The sequence below is a fragment of the Ipomoea nil genome, unplaced genomic scaffold (genome assembly GCF_001879475.1).
Source record: "Ipomoea nil cultivar Tokyo-kokei standard unplaced genomic scaffold, Asagao_1.1 scaffold1043, whole genome shotgun sequence".
NCBI classification, from domain to species: Eukaryota; Viridiplantae; Streptophyta; class Magnoliopsida; order Solanales; family Convolvulaceae; genus Ipomoea; species Ipomoea nil.
This window is the reverse complement of record NW_017617471.1, coordinates 9671984-9693234: the sequence shown is the minus strand read 5'-3', so window position 1 is coordinate 9693234 and position 21251 is coordinate 9671984. Positions and strand designations below refer to the sequence as shown.

The window sequence follows — 21251 nt, the reverse complement described above, 5'->3', positions numbered from 1 at the left end:
AGCAGCGCCTCTTTCTTCTCTTCCTTTTTTTTCTTTTTCTGCATTCTCCTTGAATTTGCAGGAGAAATATCTCCATAAATAACTCCTCTCCACATTTGTTATTATCCCCACCCAAGATAATTCATCTGACATTATCCCCATAATATCCACTGATGTGGATGCTCTAAGGAGAAGAGATGCACATCACAATGCCAGTCGAGAGTGTAAATATGATTTTTTTTTTTTAATCACATTTACAAAAACCGAGTCCTTTGAGGATGTTTTAATTAATACGGAGTATATACACTTTTCAAAGAGCTTTGATTGTGTCTGATCAGAATGCAGAAAAGATGCATGTGATGTAGGGACGTAGGGTCCAAGTCCGTACTAGATCGAGCAACTGTACTGGCGCAAGTTGGAGCAATATTATCGGCATTCAATTCAGATCTTATCCTATCTGATCTGCTCTAAATATATATCTGGAAGAATAGAATTTGTACCTCTCAATATCACTTGCATAATTGCATTTCCAATGTCTTCACTGTGAGAGAGAGAGAGAGAGAGAGAGAGAGAGCTGAGAGCAATGACGATAGTGTTGGACAAAGTGATAGAAGAATTGATAACACAGAAGGTAATAGCCCTGGTCCAAACTGTAGAAGACAATGTGAAGCTGGTTCGTGGCATAGATTCTGAGATAAAGGATCTATCCTCCGACATCGAAACATTTAACGCCAGACTTGTGGAAGCCTCCAAGAATCCAAGGGCCAATGACCACCAAGTTTTGAGAGTAGTAGTGAAAAAATTCACAACTCTTGTGAATGAAGCACAGGATACGATTGCAAACTATTTTGCACTGAAGAAGAAGCATGGAGACGATGTCTTGTCAAAATCTTTTGATAAGATCCCATTTTGTGGAAAGATAAATGTTTATGCGAATGAGATCCAGTCCATCAGGGCTAATCTGGATAAGATCAACAAAGTCCACGAAAACGAACTTCTATACCTCATGAAGTACAAAATGAAAGACCGAAACAAGGCTGAGACAACTTTGCAGGTACCCCAAAATCTATTTCTAGCTAAGTTATCCTAATTCAAATTATTGGTTTCAGCAATTAAAATATTTGATCATATATTTGGTTGATGAGATAAACGTTAACATTTTCAATACCAACAGAATAGAGATTAAAATACTATAGACTATAATCAACCGCGTAAACTAATCCTATCTATCAGGAAAGTTATAAAGAACTAACATAATACAAAGATTAGTCAAAGATGTAACACAAATAATAAAACTAATAATAATATTGCTAACACACCCCCTCAAGCACATAAGGGTGATGAGCCACAACATTGAGCTTGTCACGGAGAGTTGCAAAACGAGGCCCCCGGCAACGGTTTGGTGAAAATATCTGCAAGCTGGTCCTTCGTAGACACAAAATTAACAACCAAGTCCCCAGACACAATCTTATCTCGGACAAAGTGGAAATTAATCTCAACATGTTTGGTTCTGGCGTGAAAGACAGGATTCGCGCAGAGGTAAGTAGCACCCAGATTATCGCACCCGAGTGTGGAAGGTTCGCTAGAGTGAAGCCCTAGTTCACAAAGCAGGGAGACAACCCACATGACCTCAGCCGAGACATCGGCGAGGGCTTTGTATTCAGCTTCGGTTGAGGACCGAGCCACCGTGCACTGTTTCCAGGACAACCATGAGATGAGATTAGTCCCTAAGAAAACAGCATATCCACTCGTACTTTTCCCGTCTACCGGGCACCCCGCCCAGTCTGAATCCGAAAATGCATGAATGACGGAGGAAGCGGAGACAGAAAGGCATAACTCGTAGTCGAGGGTGCCCTTGATGTACCGCACAACCCGTTTCAGAAGACTCCAATGATCATTCATCGGAGAGTGCATGAACTGACATAGGCGATTAACAGCGTAAGACAGGTCCGCCGAGTAACAGTCAGGTACTGGAGTGCCCCAACGAGGCGGCGGTACTGAGTTGGGTTGTCGTATGGTTGATCGAAGGGTGGTACTGGTTGAGTAACGGCAGCCGATGTGGCCAGCGGTTTGCAATCTGACATGCCAGCGCGGTTTAGAATGTCCTTCATATAACGGTGCTGAGACAACAGAAAACCCGTGTCTACCTTCAAGGTATCAATCCCGAGAAAGAACCTAGGTATACAAAGATCTCGAATCTTGGTGGTGGCAGATAGGCGTTGCAGCAGAGTAGAGATGAGCACGGAATCGTTCCCCATCATAATAATTTCGTCGACATATACAAGAAAGTATACTCGGGACGAGCCAGCAGAGTAGTGGAATAGGGAAACATCTGTCTTCGAGGATAAGAAACCTGTAGAGATCAAAAAATCATTTAATCGCTTAAACCAAGCCTGTGGAGCTTGTTTATGACCATATAACGACCGTTGAAGATGACACACATGATCTGGATGTGTGGGATGTTCATACCCCGGTGGCTATTTCATGTATACCGTCTCAGCTAAATGCCCGTTTAGGAAGGCATTGTGTACGTCCAGCTGGTGTAGTGTCCAGTTGTGTGACACAGCTAGAGAGAATAGGAGGCGGACGGTGGTCGGTTTGACCACATGGCTAAAAGTGTCGAAGAAATCTTCGCCTGCAACTTGATTGAATTCCTTTGCAACAAGACGAGTCTTGTACCGTTCTATAGAGCCAATAGCATTTCGTTTGGTGCGGAACACCCACTTGCAACCAACTACATTCATGTGTGGCTCGGCCGGTACAAGGTTCCAAGTGTCGTTGTGCAAAAGGGCATTGAATTCCTAGTCCATAGCATCACGCCACTGCGGATGCCCAACAGCCTGTGAGTAGCAGGTCGGATCAGTAGTTACATTTAGAGCATGAAACTACTCGTCGGTGCCGCGTGTCATGTGTCTAAGTCTCATCACATGCCCTCGTTCTTGGTGCTGAGTTCGGGTCGCCCGAGCCCTGGTTGGTGCCGGTTGAACGAGCCCTTCAATAGCCAATGGTACCGGATTGGTTACACTCGTATGAGCTATGTCCATTGGTGCCGCGTGAATGTTGCACGGAGCATGTGCCACAATTGGTCCGGAGGCCCACGGTATTGTGGCCGGTACGGGCTGTGAACTGTTGCACAGAGATGAGTCTGAAAAAGGAAAAATAGACTCGTCAAAGCGCATATGGCGGCAGATATAGATTTTTCCACTTGTTAGGTTCATGCATCTATAGCCCCTAAAGCTGGGAGGGTAACCTAAGAAGACACAGGGAGTTGAGCGGTACTCTATCTTGTGCCGATTGTAGGGCCGAAGATAAGGGTAACACCGGCACCTGAAGACTCGGAGAAAAGTGTAGGGTGGTGGAGTTTTATACAGGCGTGTGTATGGGCTCTCAAACTGCAAGATTGATGTGGGTAAACAGTTGATTAGGCAGGTAGCCGTTTCGAAGGCAAAGTCCCAATATTGTTGGGGGACTGAACCTTCAGCTAATAGGGCTAATCCGGTTTCAACAATGTGTCGGTTTTTGCGTTCTACTTTGCCATTTTGTTCGTGCGTGTACGCACATGACTGGCGGTGAGTTATACCAAGTTGGGTAAAGGTGTGATGTAGTTTGCGGTATTCCCCGCCTAGATCGGACTGAATATACTTGATAGAACGCGAAAATTGGCGTTCTACCATGACACGGAACGACTCAAAAGTTTTATATATGTCAGATTTTACCCGTAAGGGATAAAATCAGCAGAAACGCGAGTAATCATCTACAAATAGCATAAAGTATCTAAATCCACTAGCAGAGATTACATGAGCTGGGTCCCAGATGTCTGTATATAATAAATCTAATACATTTTTAATAGAATAGGGAACCCTATCTAATGGGAATCTAGAAGCTTTGCCGAGATGACACGAAGTGCACGATCCTAGCGACTTGACTTTATTTGGTGCAACCGGACACGACTGTAAGACGCGATTTTGAACATGACCATTCGGATGGCCCAAGCGGCGATGCCAAACCGTGGGTGTTTCCCGGGAAGTGAGATATGCAAAATGAGACCGAGAGACTGGGATCCTGTATAAGCCGCCCGATGTGGAACCTCTAAGCAATACCGCCCTGGTGATTGAATCCTTCACAATGAAACAATCTTTGTGAAATTCAACAAACACATTATTTTTGTTCATAAGATGGTAAACAGACAATAACGTAACAGATAATTTTGGGACATGTAAAACATTAGACAAACATAACAATTTTGACTCGGATGGTATAGATGCACGACTAACGCGAGAAATTATCAAACTTGCGCCATAACCAACACGGAGGACGTCACTACCGGTGTACTCATCCGATTGGGACATCATGGATGCTCCGGGGTGGCATGGGCCGAAGCCCCGGTGTCTGGAAACCACCCCGCCATCGAGTTCGCTGCCGCCGAGTCATCACCGGAGACCACCAGGTGCGCCTGTGCCGGTGGTTGCGGTGCGTAACGTTTGTAGCAGTAGACCGCGGTGTGTCCCTGCGAGTGGCATATTTAGTTGAGCGGTGCACCACCACGTCCTCCACGCCCGCGGCCTTGATCGCCCCTACCACGGCCTTGGTTGCCATGGCCATTGCCACCCGAGCCACCTCGTTCGCCGTCACCCCCGTTGCGACGGCTTCGACCAACAAACAGAGCCGACGGAGCATCCACCAGTCCACCATCAGATCCGGCCGGGAAGTCCTCGGCGTGAATAAACTCCTGCGCTTGCAGGTAATCGGAGATCTTAGGAATTGTTACGGGTGTACCTGTCGTCGTGAGGGAAGACGCCATGGCGCGATATTCTGGACGCAAGCCGCGGAACACGAACATGTTCTGTTCGTCGAGTAAAATGGGGTAGTCGGCATGTGCAAGGTCTTCCACCAATAATTGAGCACGACCAAAGAATTCCACCGCACTGCTGTTGCCCTGCCGGAGAGAATGAAATTGGCCGAGAAGACTCAAGCACCGAGCCCGCGACGAACTCCCGAGCGCTGCCCCGAAGAACTCCCAGACTGCTCGTGACGTGGTTCTCTCGATGGCCAAATGCATGACTTCATCGGAAAGAGACGATATAAACAAAGATAGTATGGACTGATCCTGCTTAATCCAGACCCGGTATGCTGGATTTGGTGTCGGTGCCACGGTGGTTGCGTCGGAGACGGAGTCGCCGGAGGCTGGAACAGGTGGGATAGTCGGCGGTGGGCATGGCGTCTCGCCGTCGACGTAGCCAAGGAGCTCCTGGCCACGGAGGAACGGCACCAGCTGTGTTCGCCAAAAAAGAAAGTTTCGATACGTTAGTTTTATCGAAACGAAATGGTGAGCACTTGATAGGGGATTTGGGGTGGTGGTTGGAGGGGTTGCGTCGCCGGCGGTCACAGTTCGTTCGGACGAATTGGTTGACATGGTGGCCGACTGGCGTTTTTGGGAGAGGGGAGGAGGATCGGAATCGATCGGTGTAGGGAGAGAGGAGAGAGAAGAGACTTGGACTATCTGATACCAGATGAGATAAACGTTAACTATTTCAATACCAACAGAATAGAGATTACAATACTATAGACTATAATCAACAGCGTAAACTAATCCTATCTATCAGGAAAGCCATAAATAACTAACCTAATACAAAGACTAGTCAAAAATGTAACACAAATAATAATACTAATAATAATATTGCTAACATGGTTACATGATCGAATATATGGGGTTATATTGCCATATTGATGTGTTACGCAAGTTATGCTTTTAGTGTAGTTTAACTTTTGAATAAAATCTGAACATTTAATATGTAAATGATGTATTTTTGAATTTGGATCCACATAATAATTTGCCTATGTTAGGCCTAATGTAGTGTAAATATTATACAAATATATTATGAATTAATTTTATTTTTGGTCCTAGATTTATAGGTAACAATCCACTTTTAGTCGTTTTTTATTAAAACATCACCTTTTGGTTCTAGTATTATTGTGACATTACCAATTTTGGTTCTCTATAGACAAAATCGTTAAAATTTTGTTAAGTAGTAAGACATTTTGATCTTTTTAATACAAAGTGCGTTGACCCGTTATATTTTTTATGTTTTTTTTTTTTTTGAAAAAAATCACAATTGACGAGCAAAATGCCCTTGTATTTAACAAAATTTTAACTATTTTGTTGATAGAGGACCAAATTGGTCATGTCACCGTAATACTAGGATTAAAAAGGAATGTTCCGATAAAAAAAGGACTAAAAGTGATATGCCACTTATAAATCAAGGACCAAAAGTAGAATTATATCGAGTCTTGTTCCTTGATTCCTTTCTTATTCGTCCTAGAGCTTTCACATACTCATATTGCGAACAAATAGAGGCAGTTCTTGCTTGATCCGTTGCAATTCTATTGCGGTCGTAATGTTGGTGTTTTCATCGTCCTTGCACAAAAAAGGAAGAAAAAAGATTATAGAGCACAATAAAGTCTTGCAGCAATCAAGTTACAAATTTAATTCCTATGATTATTAGGGCTGATGCCTGATGGGCATTTTAGATGGTTAAAATTGTATAAGGTATTTGCTTCTAGGTTCAAAAGCAAAATTTAGAATTTGTTTAAAGATAGTTTGAACATTGAATTGAAGGGTATCTATAACACGTATTATTTACAAATGATTTTTATTTTTTTTAATAAAAACATACTTTATTAGAAAATAAAAGAAAGGCCGAAGCCAAAACAAAGTCCAAAGGATTAGACCCCACATGGCCTAAATTCTACAAATAAAACTAATCTAAGGAAGATAAAAAAAATTACAAACGAAGGCCCCCGGGACTATATCATGCGTGGCCCCAAGTCCCATGCTAGCCATATAACTAACACTAGACCATAAACTAGGCTAAAAAATGCTAATAAAATGCTGCTAAGTAATAAGTAGACTGCACAACTGCTCGGAAGATTTACAAATGAATTTAAATCTTTGTTTTATCATCTAAGCAGTTTTTTGAAGGATTATATATCATTTTAACACTATCAATACATTTTTTTTTTTATTTCTCTTCTTTAAATGTTCAGGTTCGACCACCAATAGAGAAAAATAAAGTATTGGGCTTTGAAGAGGATTTTCAAATTATAAAGAAGCATTTCTTAGAGGCATCCAAAAATTTCATTGTCATTCCAATTGTTGGAATGGCTGGTACTGGAAAAACTACATTTGCCTCAATGATTTTTGAAGACCCAGAAATTCACCGCAATTCCCTTCGCATTTGGGTTCATGTTACAAAACTCTATGATAGAAAACAAAAATTCATCAGCATCATATATCGAATTACCAAGGATACATGGGACTTTAGCACTATGACTGAAGAGATGTTGGAAGGTAAGATAAAGATCCTTTTAAAGGATCAGACATACTTCATTGTATTGGATGATGTATGGGAGAAAAAAGATTGGCAATATTTAAAGGATGCATTCCCTGAAAACTTAAATGGAAGTAAAGTATTGGTGACCAGCCGATATGGAAATGTGGTTGATTCTAAATGGAATTCTCATCATTTAGGAAAGTTAACTAATGAGGATGGTTGGTCGGTAATAAAAAATAATGTATTTAGTGCAGAGGAATGCAGTGACAAGTTATTAGAAAAGCTTGGGAAAAAAATAGCAAGAAAATGTAACGGATTACCACTTGCTCTAGTAGTGGTAGCTGGTATCCTACGCAGATGTGTAACTTCTGATGATTGGCGAAGAGTGGCTGAGAATCCACTTCTGGAAATTAATCGAGATGATCAAAACTATCACGAACTAGTAAAGTTGAGCTACGATGATTTGCCTCATGAGAAGTTGAAAAATTGCTTCCTTTATTTTGCATATTTTCCCATGGGACATGAGATTGCTACTTGGAAGTTGATTCGTTTGTGGATTGCTGAAGAATTCATTCCAACAATAGATGAGTGGGGATACTCAATAGAGGCAGAAATTGAAGCTAAAAAATATTTGAATGATCTTATTGATGCAAATCTTGTGATGGTGATAAAAAGAAGAGCAGATGGTCAAACCAAAACATGCAGGATCCATGACACATTGTACGAGTTCTGCAAAAGTGAAGCTGCAAGAAAAAATTTATTCCTTCTAATGGAGGAGGGGCAAAGATTAGACGAGAATACTTCTTCAACTCGTCGTCTGTGTTTTCACTCCTTTACTACACATATATTTGATGCAGAAAATAAATCATCTCGCTTGTTCCTCAATTGCTACAACAAAAGGAGTTTATCCCCATTTGGCAAACATATACATTCTTTGTTGCTGTCTTCCCCACAAAAGAGTGAGACTCCTTTTAAACAAGATCAATTAGCGGCCATCCCAAACATGTTTCCACTTCTTAGGGTGTTGAATATTGAAAACATTAAGTTCAATGACTTGCTGGATAAGGACTTGGCGAATGAGCTTTATAGCTTGTATCTACTCAAGTATCTTGCTATCTCAGGCAATCTCAATGTCCTCCCAAAATCATTCAGAAGTCTTCGTGAATTGGAGACTTTAGTGATCAAAACCACAGCAAGAACACTACAAATTGAAGGAGGCATATGGAACATGGAAAAGTTAAGGCATGTACGCACCAACACTTCTGCACAATTACCCTTTCCTCCACAAACAAATTGCAAAACTTACTCTGGAGGAAAAGACATCCACACACTTTCTACAATATCACCGGCAAGCTGCAGAGAAGAGATCTTTAACAAGACCCCCAATCTTCGAAAATTGGGTGTTCGTGGAAATTTAATAGAACTTTTTGAGGAAAAGGAGAATATTTGCTTGTTCAACAATCTTCAAAAGCTAAAGTGCCTCGTAAACTTGAAACTATATGGCCAGTACGACAAAGTGTTAACTGTCCCAATGCTAGACAAGTTTGCAAGTAGGCTAAAAAAGTTGAGCTTCTCCGGCACATTGTTTGAGTGGAAAGACATGGCAGTATTGGGGTCGTTGGAGGAGCTTGAGGTGCTGAAGTTGGGTGACTATGCATTCAAGGGCGAGACTTGGGAACTAAGCAATGATGTTGTTTTCATAAGGCTTCAATATTTGCGCATTGGAAGGACGAATCTAGTTACTTGGAAGGCCACAGAGGATAGCTTCCCAGCATTACAAAATTTAATCCTCAGAAATTGCAACGTCATAAAAAGAATTCCAGAAGTGTTTGCTAAGGTACATACCCTTAAGGTGATGGAATTATTTCACGTTAGTGAAAGTGCAACTCGGTCCATAAAAGAGGTACAAGAAAACGTAAAAAACGGTGGATTCAAGCTCATTATCATAACCTCTCAAAAGGTAAATGTTTTTCTTCCCATTTATTATTTACGCAAGAGCTTCTAAGAGCATCCTTATCAGTTGAGGTTATTTCTTAATTATTTGTGGGTCCTAGCATCCACCTCATCCTCTATCATCTCATTTAATTACAAAAAACCTTTTTCCACATAAATTTTGAGTTATTTGTCAGTTTTTTATGCATCCACCATTTAATCCACTATATTTTAATTATTTCTCTTATTTATTGAGACCACAAATATATCATACTTTGCAGGAGAAATATTTTTGAAATAACTCCTCCCCACATCAACTATTAACTTTGAGTGGAGAGAATTCATATAGAAATAACTCCTAAATAACTACTAGTGTGGATGCTTGAATTGCGCCATAAAAAAATAAAATTAATTCTTTGTAAAAACCTATGCAATCAAGGCTAATTGGGTTGAAAGTGAAGATCAATTTTTAAACTTTTAAAATACCCTTATGTACCACTGTATAGTACGGTTTCTGTTGAAAAGATCGAAAACATTTTCAAAGGTTCATTTTGTCTCTTACATATTGATTGTTGGACAATAGATAATTCCTACTAGTTCTGAACTCTGACACTTGATAGCTAGACAATGGAGCATCCATAATAGATGAAATATTTCGTAATTTTTGAGAAGTTTTTGTAAATGTGATTTGAAAAGTGAATATAGGAGGGGTGAGAAAAAAAATAAAGTAAAATTGATTATAATAATAATAATAATAATAATAATAATAATAATAATATAATTTAAGTCTGTCAGGCGTGCCTAATACGCCACCAAGCGCGTGTAGTGCTCGTGTGGGCATTTGCTATGGACGTTTTGCGCACATCTTCTTTCCTTTCCTCTGACCAAGTTATTGTTCCAATATTTTGTTTTTGCAGATAGTATCTTTTTCTTCTCTCTCTCCAAGTCACCAATTACTATTCCAAAAACCTGCCAATATCTTTCAAATTTTATTTTTTCTTTTAGTTTGAGTATGAAACTTTATTGTGTTAAACTTTAATTTTTTTTAAAATATTTATGATTGATTTATCTAGTTAGTATTATTATATATTTATGTGTTATAATTATTATGATTATTAAAATAATTAATATTTTATAACAAATCACTTTGTAATAAATTTCTGTTATTTTTAATTTTAAAAATGAAACAAACATTAAAACTATAGTTTTTTTACTTTCACCCAAAAAAAATAAAGAGATAATTTTATGATTTTTAGTAAAATATCATTAAAAAAAATTCTCAAAAATGAACCATTTTTCAAGAAAATATTTTTAGATTTTCAAACATACCTAAATGTAATATTAATTTTCCAATTCGTTATATATTGGATAGAATAAAATCTTCAGTTGTAAAAACAAGTAATCCTTTATTACATAATCTTTAATGTGTAATAATATTTAGGGAAAAGGGTCAAATAGGCTCTCGAACTTTAGCTTAAAAGTCAATTAGGCCCCTAAACTTTTTAAAGGTTCAATTACACCCATCAACAATTTATTTAGATGCAATGAAGCTCAAAAACAAGTTAATGACCTGCTATCACAGGTCAGCAGGTCATTAGGGTTCAGACCATCTTCCGGCGAATTTTCTGGCAAAAAAAAAAAAGTGACCAGCAATCGACCTAGATTTGCAGAAAATTTCGCCGGTCAATTTTTTGTCAGAAATTTCGCAGGTCATTTTTTTTTTTTTTTGCCGGAAAATTCGCCGAAAGGTGGCCTGAACCCTAATGACCTGTGATAGCAGGTCATTAATTTGTTTTTGGGTTTCATTGCACTTAAATGAATTGTTGAGGGGTGTAATTGCACCTTTAAAAAGTTTAAGGGCCTAATTGACTTTTAAACTAAAGTTCGAGGGCCTATTTGACCCTTTTCCCTAATATTTAAATGAAAAGAAGTTGTAAGTTATTATATTTTAAAACCATAATGCATTTTCTTCCAAAAAAAAAAAAAACCATAATGCATTTCTTAATTGTTTAGAGAGAGGGAGCAATGACGGCAGCCAGGGACACACTGATAGAGCAAGCAGTAAGCGAGGCGGTAAATCATCTGGTTAAATATGTAGAACAACGCTTGCGCTTTGAGAATGGTGGCCTAGACTGGGAAATAAAAAATTTGATCTCCGACATCGAAACTTTTAATGCTAGGCTCGAAGAAGCTTACAAGAACCCAAATGAATCTGTCAATGTTTTGATTGTGAAGAACTTCCAAACTATTGTGAATGAAGCCTGTGATGCGGTTGACAACCAGCGGACTATGTATTTTGACCATAAAGACAAAACCTTCATCAGAAAATTTTTGGTACCACACTATAGAAGAGAGGTCAAATCCTGTGAGACTGAGATCCAGTCTGTTAGGACAAAGGTGAACACGATTGACAATGAACACAAAGAGGAACTTGAAACCCTCACCAACTATGATAAGCCTCCACTAATTTTTCAGGTACGGGAAAAGCTATCCTCAAATTATATCATATTTCAAATTTGTTTTAGCAATTACTAAACATGATTATATATATTCATTCGGCTATTAATAATTTTATATTAAAAGCAAAGGAAAATGTTTAGTTAAAGATAAAAAGTCTCGTTCTTGTTCTTTGTGACAAGGCGTAATTTTTCTTGCCCTGTATTTGCCTATTTGGTATCCCTTTTTTGGGTCTGATGGCCGCGGCTTCAAGCTCTAGCTAGGCCGCTTGACGTTGGAGGAAGGGAAAGAGGGGGGTTTGCCTGTGAGGTAAGTAATTTCGCCATAGTGGTGGGTTAGTTTTAATTTGGAGTGATGGTGCGCAAGTAGATGACAAATCATTGTTACGTTATACCATGGACCAGCGTTCATATTGTATTGTGAATCTTGATATAAAAAATTTGTACCTTCAGTTAACTATCTATAGTTAACTGTTATTGTACAAGTAAACAAATAACTTGATAATTGTTGACACATAATATAATAGCTACAAGTATAGAAACTATCAACTGCACGCAAGGTTGAAAAATCGCTAGGCGCCGAATTTATTATTTTATTTTATTTTAATTTTTTTTAAAAAATTAGTTAACTCCCGCCTAGGCGGTTGGCCGCCGCCTAGCGCCTGGGCACCGATTCACAATTTTTGCAACATTGACTGCATGTACATAATGATTCAACTATTGATCCAGAATCTGAAGGCTATTTTTGGACCAGCGTCTACAATGCAAGGTAGACCATGACCCATGGTATAATTTTCCCTACCAAATTATCTCATTAACAAGGTCCATTTTGCATTGTAAACTCTGGTCCAAAATAATATTCAAATTATGATCTGACCTACAAGTAAAATAGCATATTATGTGCATACAATTAACAGATTATGTATTCGTAAATAAATTGAAGACACATAATATATTAACTGATGGATATATTGGACCTGGAACGAATCGACCCAAAGAGACGGACCCGAGGCGCCTCGGTCCAACCCCTTGGGCCGTGGCCGGGTCGGCCCAAAGCAACTCGGCCATGGGCCGAGCCTAGCCACGGACGAGCTCGGTGCACCCGAACTCGTCACCATGGACCCAGCTACTGCCGAGCCAAGCCGGTCCATGGTGGACTCGGCTAGGCCGAGCTCGGCCATGCCGAGTCGCCCCGCTTTGGACCCGGTCCCGGAGGGGACACGGTCAAAGCGGGCCGGTCTAACCACCCCTGGTTCCAGGGGTGCGGTTGAGGGTTGAGCTTGTATAAAAGCCTCCCTCCTTGTCCTAACAAGGGACCTGATCATTATTTGACACAACATATTTCTAAACTACTATTTTATAGCATTATTGTCCTAATCAAGCCTTGTAATAACTTATTAGCGATATTCAATATAATCTACGGTCCCCGCGACCTTACTATATACTTGCGTTACATTATTTATTTCGTACATACTCTTATCCGGGTTTAATAATTCGGGCCACCCCGGGTGAATTAAATCCATCATTGGTGTTCTTGTTGAGAGCTGCTGTACCAGCTCAAACGTGTTCTATATTCAGTGGTCCACCACGACCAGCTACCATGACAAGGTCGAGATCCAACTCTCGACCACACCAATGGTTCCCGTGGCACCCAGCTCGGCGCAACCGGGAACGGCCCCAACGGGGCCCCTAGCCTCCAACCGGCCGCATCCACCAGGCGGGGCGGACTTGAGAGATCACCTCACATACCATCGCAGCGGTGGGGTGCCGGCTTCCATCGCCCCTCCTCCAAATCTCGCCTCGCTACAGGAGGGGGCGGTTACCCATTAGCAATCCTCTACGACTTTGGCTCACCTCACACAGGGTCCCCAAGGAGGTGCACACGACGGTCCGGAGGCCACACAAAGGACGCCAACCCCGCCTCCACCTCCCTCAAGGGGGCGCACCGGTCCAAGCACCCGGCTACCCCGAGCACTCAACGCTCAAATCGAAGAGGAGGTCAACTCACCCCGGCCATCGGACACGCGGGAAGGGGGTGCCATCCGCCAAGATCACCATCGAGAGGGTGATAGAGGGAGGTCGACCCATGTTAGGCCCGCCTTTGAGAGGCTGGGCAAGCGCGTGTCGGCCCGAGATAGGTTGGGCCCAAGGCCAACCCCCAACGCACTACAAGCGGAGGAATCATGTCCCCGAAGGTTGCCGAGTCGTGGCTTTCGAGCCCCGCCGCGGCAGGAATTTTTTTCACATAGGTCGCCGAGCCGCGGGCCCCGAGCTCTGCCGCGACGCAAGTAGGCCTCCCGAGATGAGAGGTCGGGAAAACGAATGGTCGAGCTCCAAGCACCCATCGTGACGAGGTCGAGCAGCTCCATAAACGAATAAACGAGCTCCCGGAGGGGATGGTCGCGCTCCAACAAGCTACCACCTTGTTGACCCGCCCCGTTGAGGGGCTCCAAGGAGGTGTCAAAGCCCTCCTGTTTGGCCCCGACGTCTCTCGAAGGGTGCCTACATTTACCCCGCCCCTCCCAAGGGGGCGTGATAGGTCGAGCACCCGGCTCTCCCGAACCCAAGGAGCTCAAATATTGACATATGTTCTTATTAACCCATGGTTGCAGTCGTGCGTGCCGTCCCCGACCTTGGCATTTACCTAACGGTAGTACATGGGGGACTCCCCCGCTCACTGCCTAACGGTAGAACATGTTATGGGTTGCTTGCCCCTTGACAAGGTCGAAGCCAAGCCGGTGGGGAGAACCTACATGGTCCCCCGTGATATACTCTACAAGAAGTCCTCCAATGACACCTTGCTACATTGCTTGTACCCCAACGAGGCGAGGTCAGTCATAGAGGAGATCCACAAAGGGACCTACTCGGTCCATAGGGGGGTCCGTCCCCTCTAATGATGTTTTAAGAGGTGGAGCGTCCTCTCCAATGATGTTTCAAGAGGTGGTCCGTCCTCTTCAATAATGTTTCAAGAGGAGAAACGTCTCCTCTAACGATGTTTTAAGAGGTGGAGCGTCCCCTCCAAAGAGGTTGCAAGAGGTGGTCCATCCTCTCCAATGATGTTCCAAGAGGTGAGACGTCTCATCCAACAACATATTAAGAAGTGGAGCGTCCCCTCCAACGATGTTTCAAATCCCTCCAACGATGTTGTAAGAATCGAGTACTCACCCGACCTCCTCAAGCGTACCCTAAGGGGGCACGAGGTCCGACCTCGCGTACCAACCCCGACGGGAGAGTCCGATGGCTTAGTCCCGCAGGACTTGGTTCATGCAGGTAACATACCCTAAGGGGGCACGAGGTCCGACCTCGCGTACCAACCCCTATGGAAGAGCTCGGTGGCTTAGTCCGGCAGGACTCCGCCTAACGGCTTGCGCACCCTAACGGGGCATGAGGTCCGATCTCGCGTACCAACCCCGACGAAAGAGCTCGGTGGCTTAGTCCGGCAAAACTCGGCCCAACGGCTTGCGCACCCTAAGGGGCACGAGGTCCGACCTCGCGTACCAACCCCAACGGGGGAGTCCGATGGCTTAGTCCGGTAGGACTTGGTTCATGCGGGTAGCGTACCCTAAGGGGGCACGAGGTTCGACCTCGCGTACCAACCCTGACGGAAGAGCTCGGTGGCTTAGTCCGGCAGGACTCGGCCCAAGCGACTTGCGCACCCTAAGGGGTCACGAGGTCCAACCTCACGTACCAACCCCGACGGGAGAATCCGTTGACTTAGTCCGGCAGGACTTGGCTCATGCGGGTAGCGCACCCAAGGGGGAACGAGGTCCGACCTCGCGTACCAACCCCGACGGAAGAGTCCGGTGGCTTAGTCCGGCAGGACTAGGCTCAAGCGGCTAACGTACCCTAAGGGGGCACGAGGTCCGACCTCGCGTACCAACCCCGACGGAGGAGCCCGGTGGTTTAGTCCAGGAGGACTAGGCTCAAGCGGTTAACATAAGACATTGTGCTAAAAAAAATGAATCAATAAGGGAGAGCTGATTGTCAATTCAAAACACCAATTCAATACAATGTGTCCACCTCTCAGAGGGGAAACATAAAATGTGCCCACCTCCGGGCGGGGAAACATGTTTAACGAAGCAAAGGCAAAAGGAAGTATCTCCCGGAGGGGAGACATAAAATGTGCCCACCTCCGGGAGGGGAAGCATGTTTATCAACGCAAAGCATGAAATGTGCCCATCTCTTAGAGGGGAGACATAAAATGTGCCCACCTCCGGGAAGGGAAGCATGTTTATCGAAGGCAAAAGGAAGTACCTCCCGGAGGGGAGACATAAAATGTGCCCACCTCCGGGGGGAGAGACATGTTTATCGAAGCAAGGTACAAAAGGACACACCTCCCGGAGGGGGCCATAAGATATGCCCACCTCCCGGAGGGGAGACATAAAATGTGCCTACCTCCGGGGGGAGAGGCATGTTAGGAAAAGTACAAAGCGGTGGAGCGGAAGACGAAACCCATATGATAAAGAAGGGATGACGCCAATCAAGCCGCTATCAAGTCTAATCCTTGAGGTTGGGGTCAGCCACGTTGGGGTCGGCTGTGTGGGGCTCGGACCCATAGAGTGCAACTCGTGTTTACTCTCCTACATTAACGAATATTCGGCCCAATTCGCCTCGGTACAACGAACCTCGGCCCAAGACGCCTCGATACAAGGCATCTCGGCCCAAGGGGGCTACCTCATGAGCTCGGCCAGGAAGAGGACGCCCAAGAGGAGGATGACTACCTTATGAGCTCGCTCGAGAGGATGATGCAGCAAGGGGACTACCTCATGAGCTCGCCTAGGAGGAGGACGCCCAAGAGGAGGACGACTACCTCATGAGCTCGCCTAAGAGGAGGACGCATCAAGGGGACTACCTCATGAGCTCGCCCAGGAAGAGGACGCCCAAGAGGAGGACGACTACCTCATGAGCTCGCCCAAGAGGAGGACGCAACAAGGGGGCTACATCATGAGCTCACCCAAGAGGAGGACGGCTACCTCATGAGCTCGCCCAAAAGTGAACTCAGAAATCAAAGTCTCATACACGATGCCAGGGAGTCCATGACTTGTTAGTATTCTTGCGGAAGAGAAGAAGTCCCGATTGCGATGGAATCACACCAAAGTCGGCCAAAGAGGAAGGAAGCGGGGCGGACGTTTTCCCGTGAGCTTGGGGTTGACCTTCGACTCGGGCTATTCTCCTTCGTTGACGACGATTCGCAACTCGGAGAGTGGGGGACTGATGATGGATAATATATTATGATTGGAGCAAACCGACCCGGGAAAGCGGAGCAAGAAAGTATGGAATAGACCCGGGGCCTAGTGGTTGGGCCCCGTGCTCGGCCCAAGGTGCCTCGGTCATGGTGAGCTTGGTCACAGGAGGTCGGCAAATTATCAACTCGGGGTGACCGCGTAGGAGTCGGTTCGCAATGTGTCTACTCTCTATCGTTGTCGATTCATCACAACGAAGAGAGTGGGGGACTCGTAATGGATATATTGGACCTGGAACGAACCGACCCGGAGAGACGGACCCGAGGCGCCTCGGCCCAACCCCTTGGGCCGTGGCCGGGTCGGCCCAAAGCAACTCGGCCATGGGCCGAGCCTGGCCACGGACGAGCTCGGTGCACCCGAGCTCGTCACCATAGACCCAGCTACTGCCGAGCCGAGCCGGTCCATGGTGGACTCGGCTAGGCCGAGCTCGGCACATGCCCAGCTCGGCCATGCCGAGTCGCCCCGCTTTGGACCCGGTCCCGGAGGGGACGCGGTCAAAGCGGGCCGGTCTAACCACCCCCGATTCCAGGGGTGCGGTTGGGGGTTGAGCTGGTATAAAAGGCTCCCTCCTTGTCCTAACAAGGGACCTGATCATTATTTGACACAACATATTCCTAAACTACTATTTTATAGCATTATTGTTCTAATCAAGCCTTGTAATAGCTTATTAGCGATATTCAATATAATCTACGGTCCCTACGACCTACAGTCCCCGCGACCTTACTATATACTTGCGTTACATTATTTATTTCGTACATACTCTTATTCGGGTTTAATAATTCGGGCCACCCCGGGTGAATTAAATTCATCATTAACTATAAACACATTATATGTCAAATAATGTATGCACATAATATGTTAATTGCATATAAATAATATAATACACTACATGTAATTATACAATTTACTTAATACCATCAAAATTTATTAAATATTATTTGTAACACACTTGAAATTTCTATTTCCTTGTAGATAGAGAAATCGACAGTGTATGACGGAGTGATAGAGGCTATAGAGAAGGTGGTAAACATGCTACACCAAAAAATAGAAGGCAATGTCAACATAGTGTCTGAGATAAAGGACATGACCTCGCAGATCAAAACGTTTACGGATAATTTGGTGAAAGCTTGCAAGAACCCAAAGGCCAATGAACACCGTGTTTTGAAAGTAATAGTAAAAAAATTCCAAATACTTGTGAATGAAACCATGAATACAGTTACCAAATACTTTGCACAGGAGAAGAAGAATGGAAAGAATGCCTTGGCAAAATCTTTGGATAAGATTGCACATTGTGGAAAGCCCAATGCCTATGCAAGTGAGATCCAGTCCATTAAGAAAAAAGTGAACAAGATTAGCGAAGACCACACTAAAGACCTTCTACACATCTTGGAGGAGTACAACAAACTTAGAGATATGCCAGTTCCCAAGGTACCACAAAAACTATTCCCAAATTATAATATTTCAACTCATTTGTTTCAATCATCATATTCACCTACATCAATATTGGAATTTATGTTTATGTTGCGCATATTATGCTTTTAAACATTTAATTTTATAATGAACCTTGTTTATTAGAAAAATGATCTTGAACTATATTTAAAAATAATTAATTATACCACCAACATATTATTTTAATATGTCTAAAATAATACAAAATAGATTGCTCTCAATGAGATTTGAACTCTACACGTTTAAGTCAAAAATAAGGTCATTTTTTACCATCTAAGCAATTAAACATGTTATTTTTCATGTAAATACTAATTAAAGAGCAATATAAAATGGGAGATATATAAAATATTATTTGTATAAAAAAAAGTTTGATAAGAAAAAAAAAGAAGAAGAATAAATTGATATGTAAAAGTATTTTCAAATTATTTTGATAAATATTAATAATGAAGAGTAAAGTTTTAATATTGAATTTTTTTTTGGTATGTAATATTTTAATAATTAACATTTTAGATTTTGTATTAAAATACATGTGCATGAGTTTATTCAAATAAAAGAAATTAATACTAACAATACTATTAGAAATAATTGTTGTATAGATCGAATTTAATAATTTTATTGGTTGTCTTTTAAGAAGATAGACTCCTAATTTTCTATGTAACACCTCCTTATATTTTGTTCTACTTCACACCCCCCTCTGTTTGGGTTTTCCTACTTTAGTACTTACCACAAATGTCTCTCTTCTTTCCTCTTGGACAATAGGTCATTGGCCCCATGGCTCATCATATCTTAGGCCTAATGTATTGTAAATATTATACAAATATATTAGTCTAGCAATCGTTATGCTGTGCATCCGTGTGCACCATGCATGGTGCACACGGATGCAAAAACGATGTCTTTTTGATTAAAAATGCGCGTTCACTTAAAAAATAAATTCAGTTTCGATTCCCCTCAACAACTTTATGTTATTCATTGATTCTGGATTTTTAGTTCATTGATTCTGGTTTTTTAGTTCGTTGATTCTAGACTTTTAGTTCATTGATTCTGGATTTTTAGTTCATTGATTCTGGATATTTAGACAGAAATCGAAACTGATTTTTTTTTTTCATTCATGCTGGATATTTAGTTCATTCATTATGGATATTTAGTTCATTGATTTTGGATTTTTAGTTCATTGATTATGGATTTTTAGTTCATTGATTCTGGATATATAGTTCAAATTATGCACAACATAATGCTGTTTCCGGGAATCGAAACTGTTTTTTTTTTTTTTTTTTTTTTTTTTTTTTTTTTTAAGTGGACGCGCATTTTTAGTCAAAACGATATCGTTTTTGCATTCGTGTGCACCATGCGGATGCACAACATAATTTACCTTAGTCTAGTTCCTTGATTCCTTTGTTATTCGTCTTAGTCTCTTAGAGCTCAATCATTATTGTATGGACCATGGTCCACAGAAGTTGTGTGAACCATATTTTGTCTACTGTAAAATAATGTACATTCAGTATAAAAATAATGTACATTCTATTCAGGGGATGTACATTATTTTTGTTCTGAGTGTATATTATATTGTATAATGTATATTCAGTACAAAAATAATATACATTTAATATATTATTAAAAATGTACTTTTTGTTATTGTCCACATCACATTGTGTGGACCAATAATTTGCCCTTAGAGCTCTCACATACTCATATTGTGCACAAATAAGGCAGTTCTTGCTTGAAAGGCATGTGTCAATTGCAATTCTATTGCGGTCGTAATGTTGGTTTCATCGTCCTTGCACAAAAATGAAAGAAAAAAATTATTGAGCACAATAAAGTCATGCAGTAATCAAGTCACAAATTTAATTCCTATGATTATTAGGGCTGATGCCTGATTGGCATTTTAGATGGTTAAAATTGAATAAGGTATTTGCATCTAGGTTCAAAAGCAAAACTTAATTAGAATCTGTTTAAAGATAGTTTGAACATTGAATTGAAGGGTATCTATAATAACACGTATTATTTACAAATGAATTTAAATCTTTGTTTTATCATCTAAGCAGTTTTTTGAAGGATTATCATTTTAACACTTGATCAATAATAATTTTTTTTTTTTTTATCTTCTTTGAATGTTCAGGTTCGACCACCAATAGAGAAAAATAAAGTATTGGGCTTTAAAAAGGATTTTGAAACTATAAAGGACCGTTTCTTACTGGCATCTAAGAATTTTATTGTCATCCCAATCGTTGGGATGGCTGGCACGGGAAAAACTACAATTGCCTCAATGATTTTTGAAGACCCAGACATTCACAGCAATTCCCTTCGCATTTGGGTTCATGTTACAAAACACTGTGATAGAAAACAAAAATTCATCAACATCATATATCAAATTACCAAGCATACAGAGGACTTTAGCACTATGACTGAAGAGATGTTGGAAGGTAAGATAAAGACTCTTTTAAAGGATCAGACATACTTCATTGTATTGGACGATGTATGGCAAAAAAAAGATTGGCAATCGTTAAAGGATGCATTCCCTGAAAATTTGAATGGAAGTAAAGTATTGGTGACCTGCCGATATAGAAATGTGGTTGATTCTAAATGGAATTCTCATAATTTAGGAAAGTTAAGCAATGGGGATAGTTGGTTGGTAATACAAAATAATGTTTTTGGTACAGAGGGATGCAATGACAAGTTATTAGAAGAGCTTGGGAAAAAAATAGCAAGAAAATGCAAGGGATTACCACTTGCTCTAGTAGTGGTAGCTGGTATCCTACGCAGATGTGTAACTTCTGATGATTGGCGAAGAGTCGCTGAGAATCCACTTTTGGAAATTAATCGAGAAGACCAAAGCAATCATGAACTAGTAAAGTTGAGCTACG

The 21251-nt window shown here is 41.9% G+C and overlaps 1 protein-coding gene across 1 annotated transcript in view; it reads left to right on the top strand.

Annotated features, from left to right (window-relative positions):
• Positions 1 to 430: 430 nt before the first annotated feature.
• LOC109181374 overlaps positions 431 to 21251 on the top strand; it is a 289298-nt gene continuing 268477 nt past the window's right edge. Inside the window, exons 1-4 of the mRNA XM_019331122.1 lie at positions 431 to 1033; positions 7024 to 9270; positions 11256 to 11717; positions 17914 to 18343. Of these exons, the coding sequence (XP_019186667.1) occupies positions 563 to 1033; positions 7024 to 9270; positions 11256 to 11717; positions 17914 to 18343 (3610 nt within the window). The 5' untranslated portion in view covers positions 431 to 562. The remainder of the gene's footprint in view (positions 1034 to 7023; positions 9271 to 11255; positions 11718 to 17913; positions 18344 to 21251) is intronic.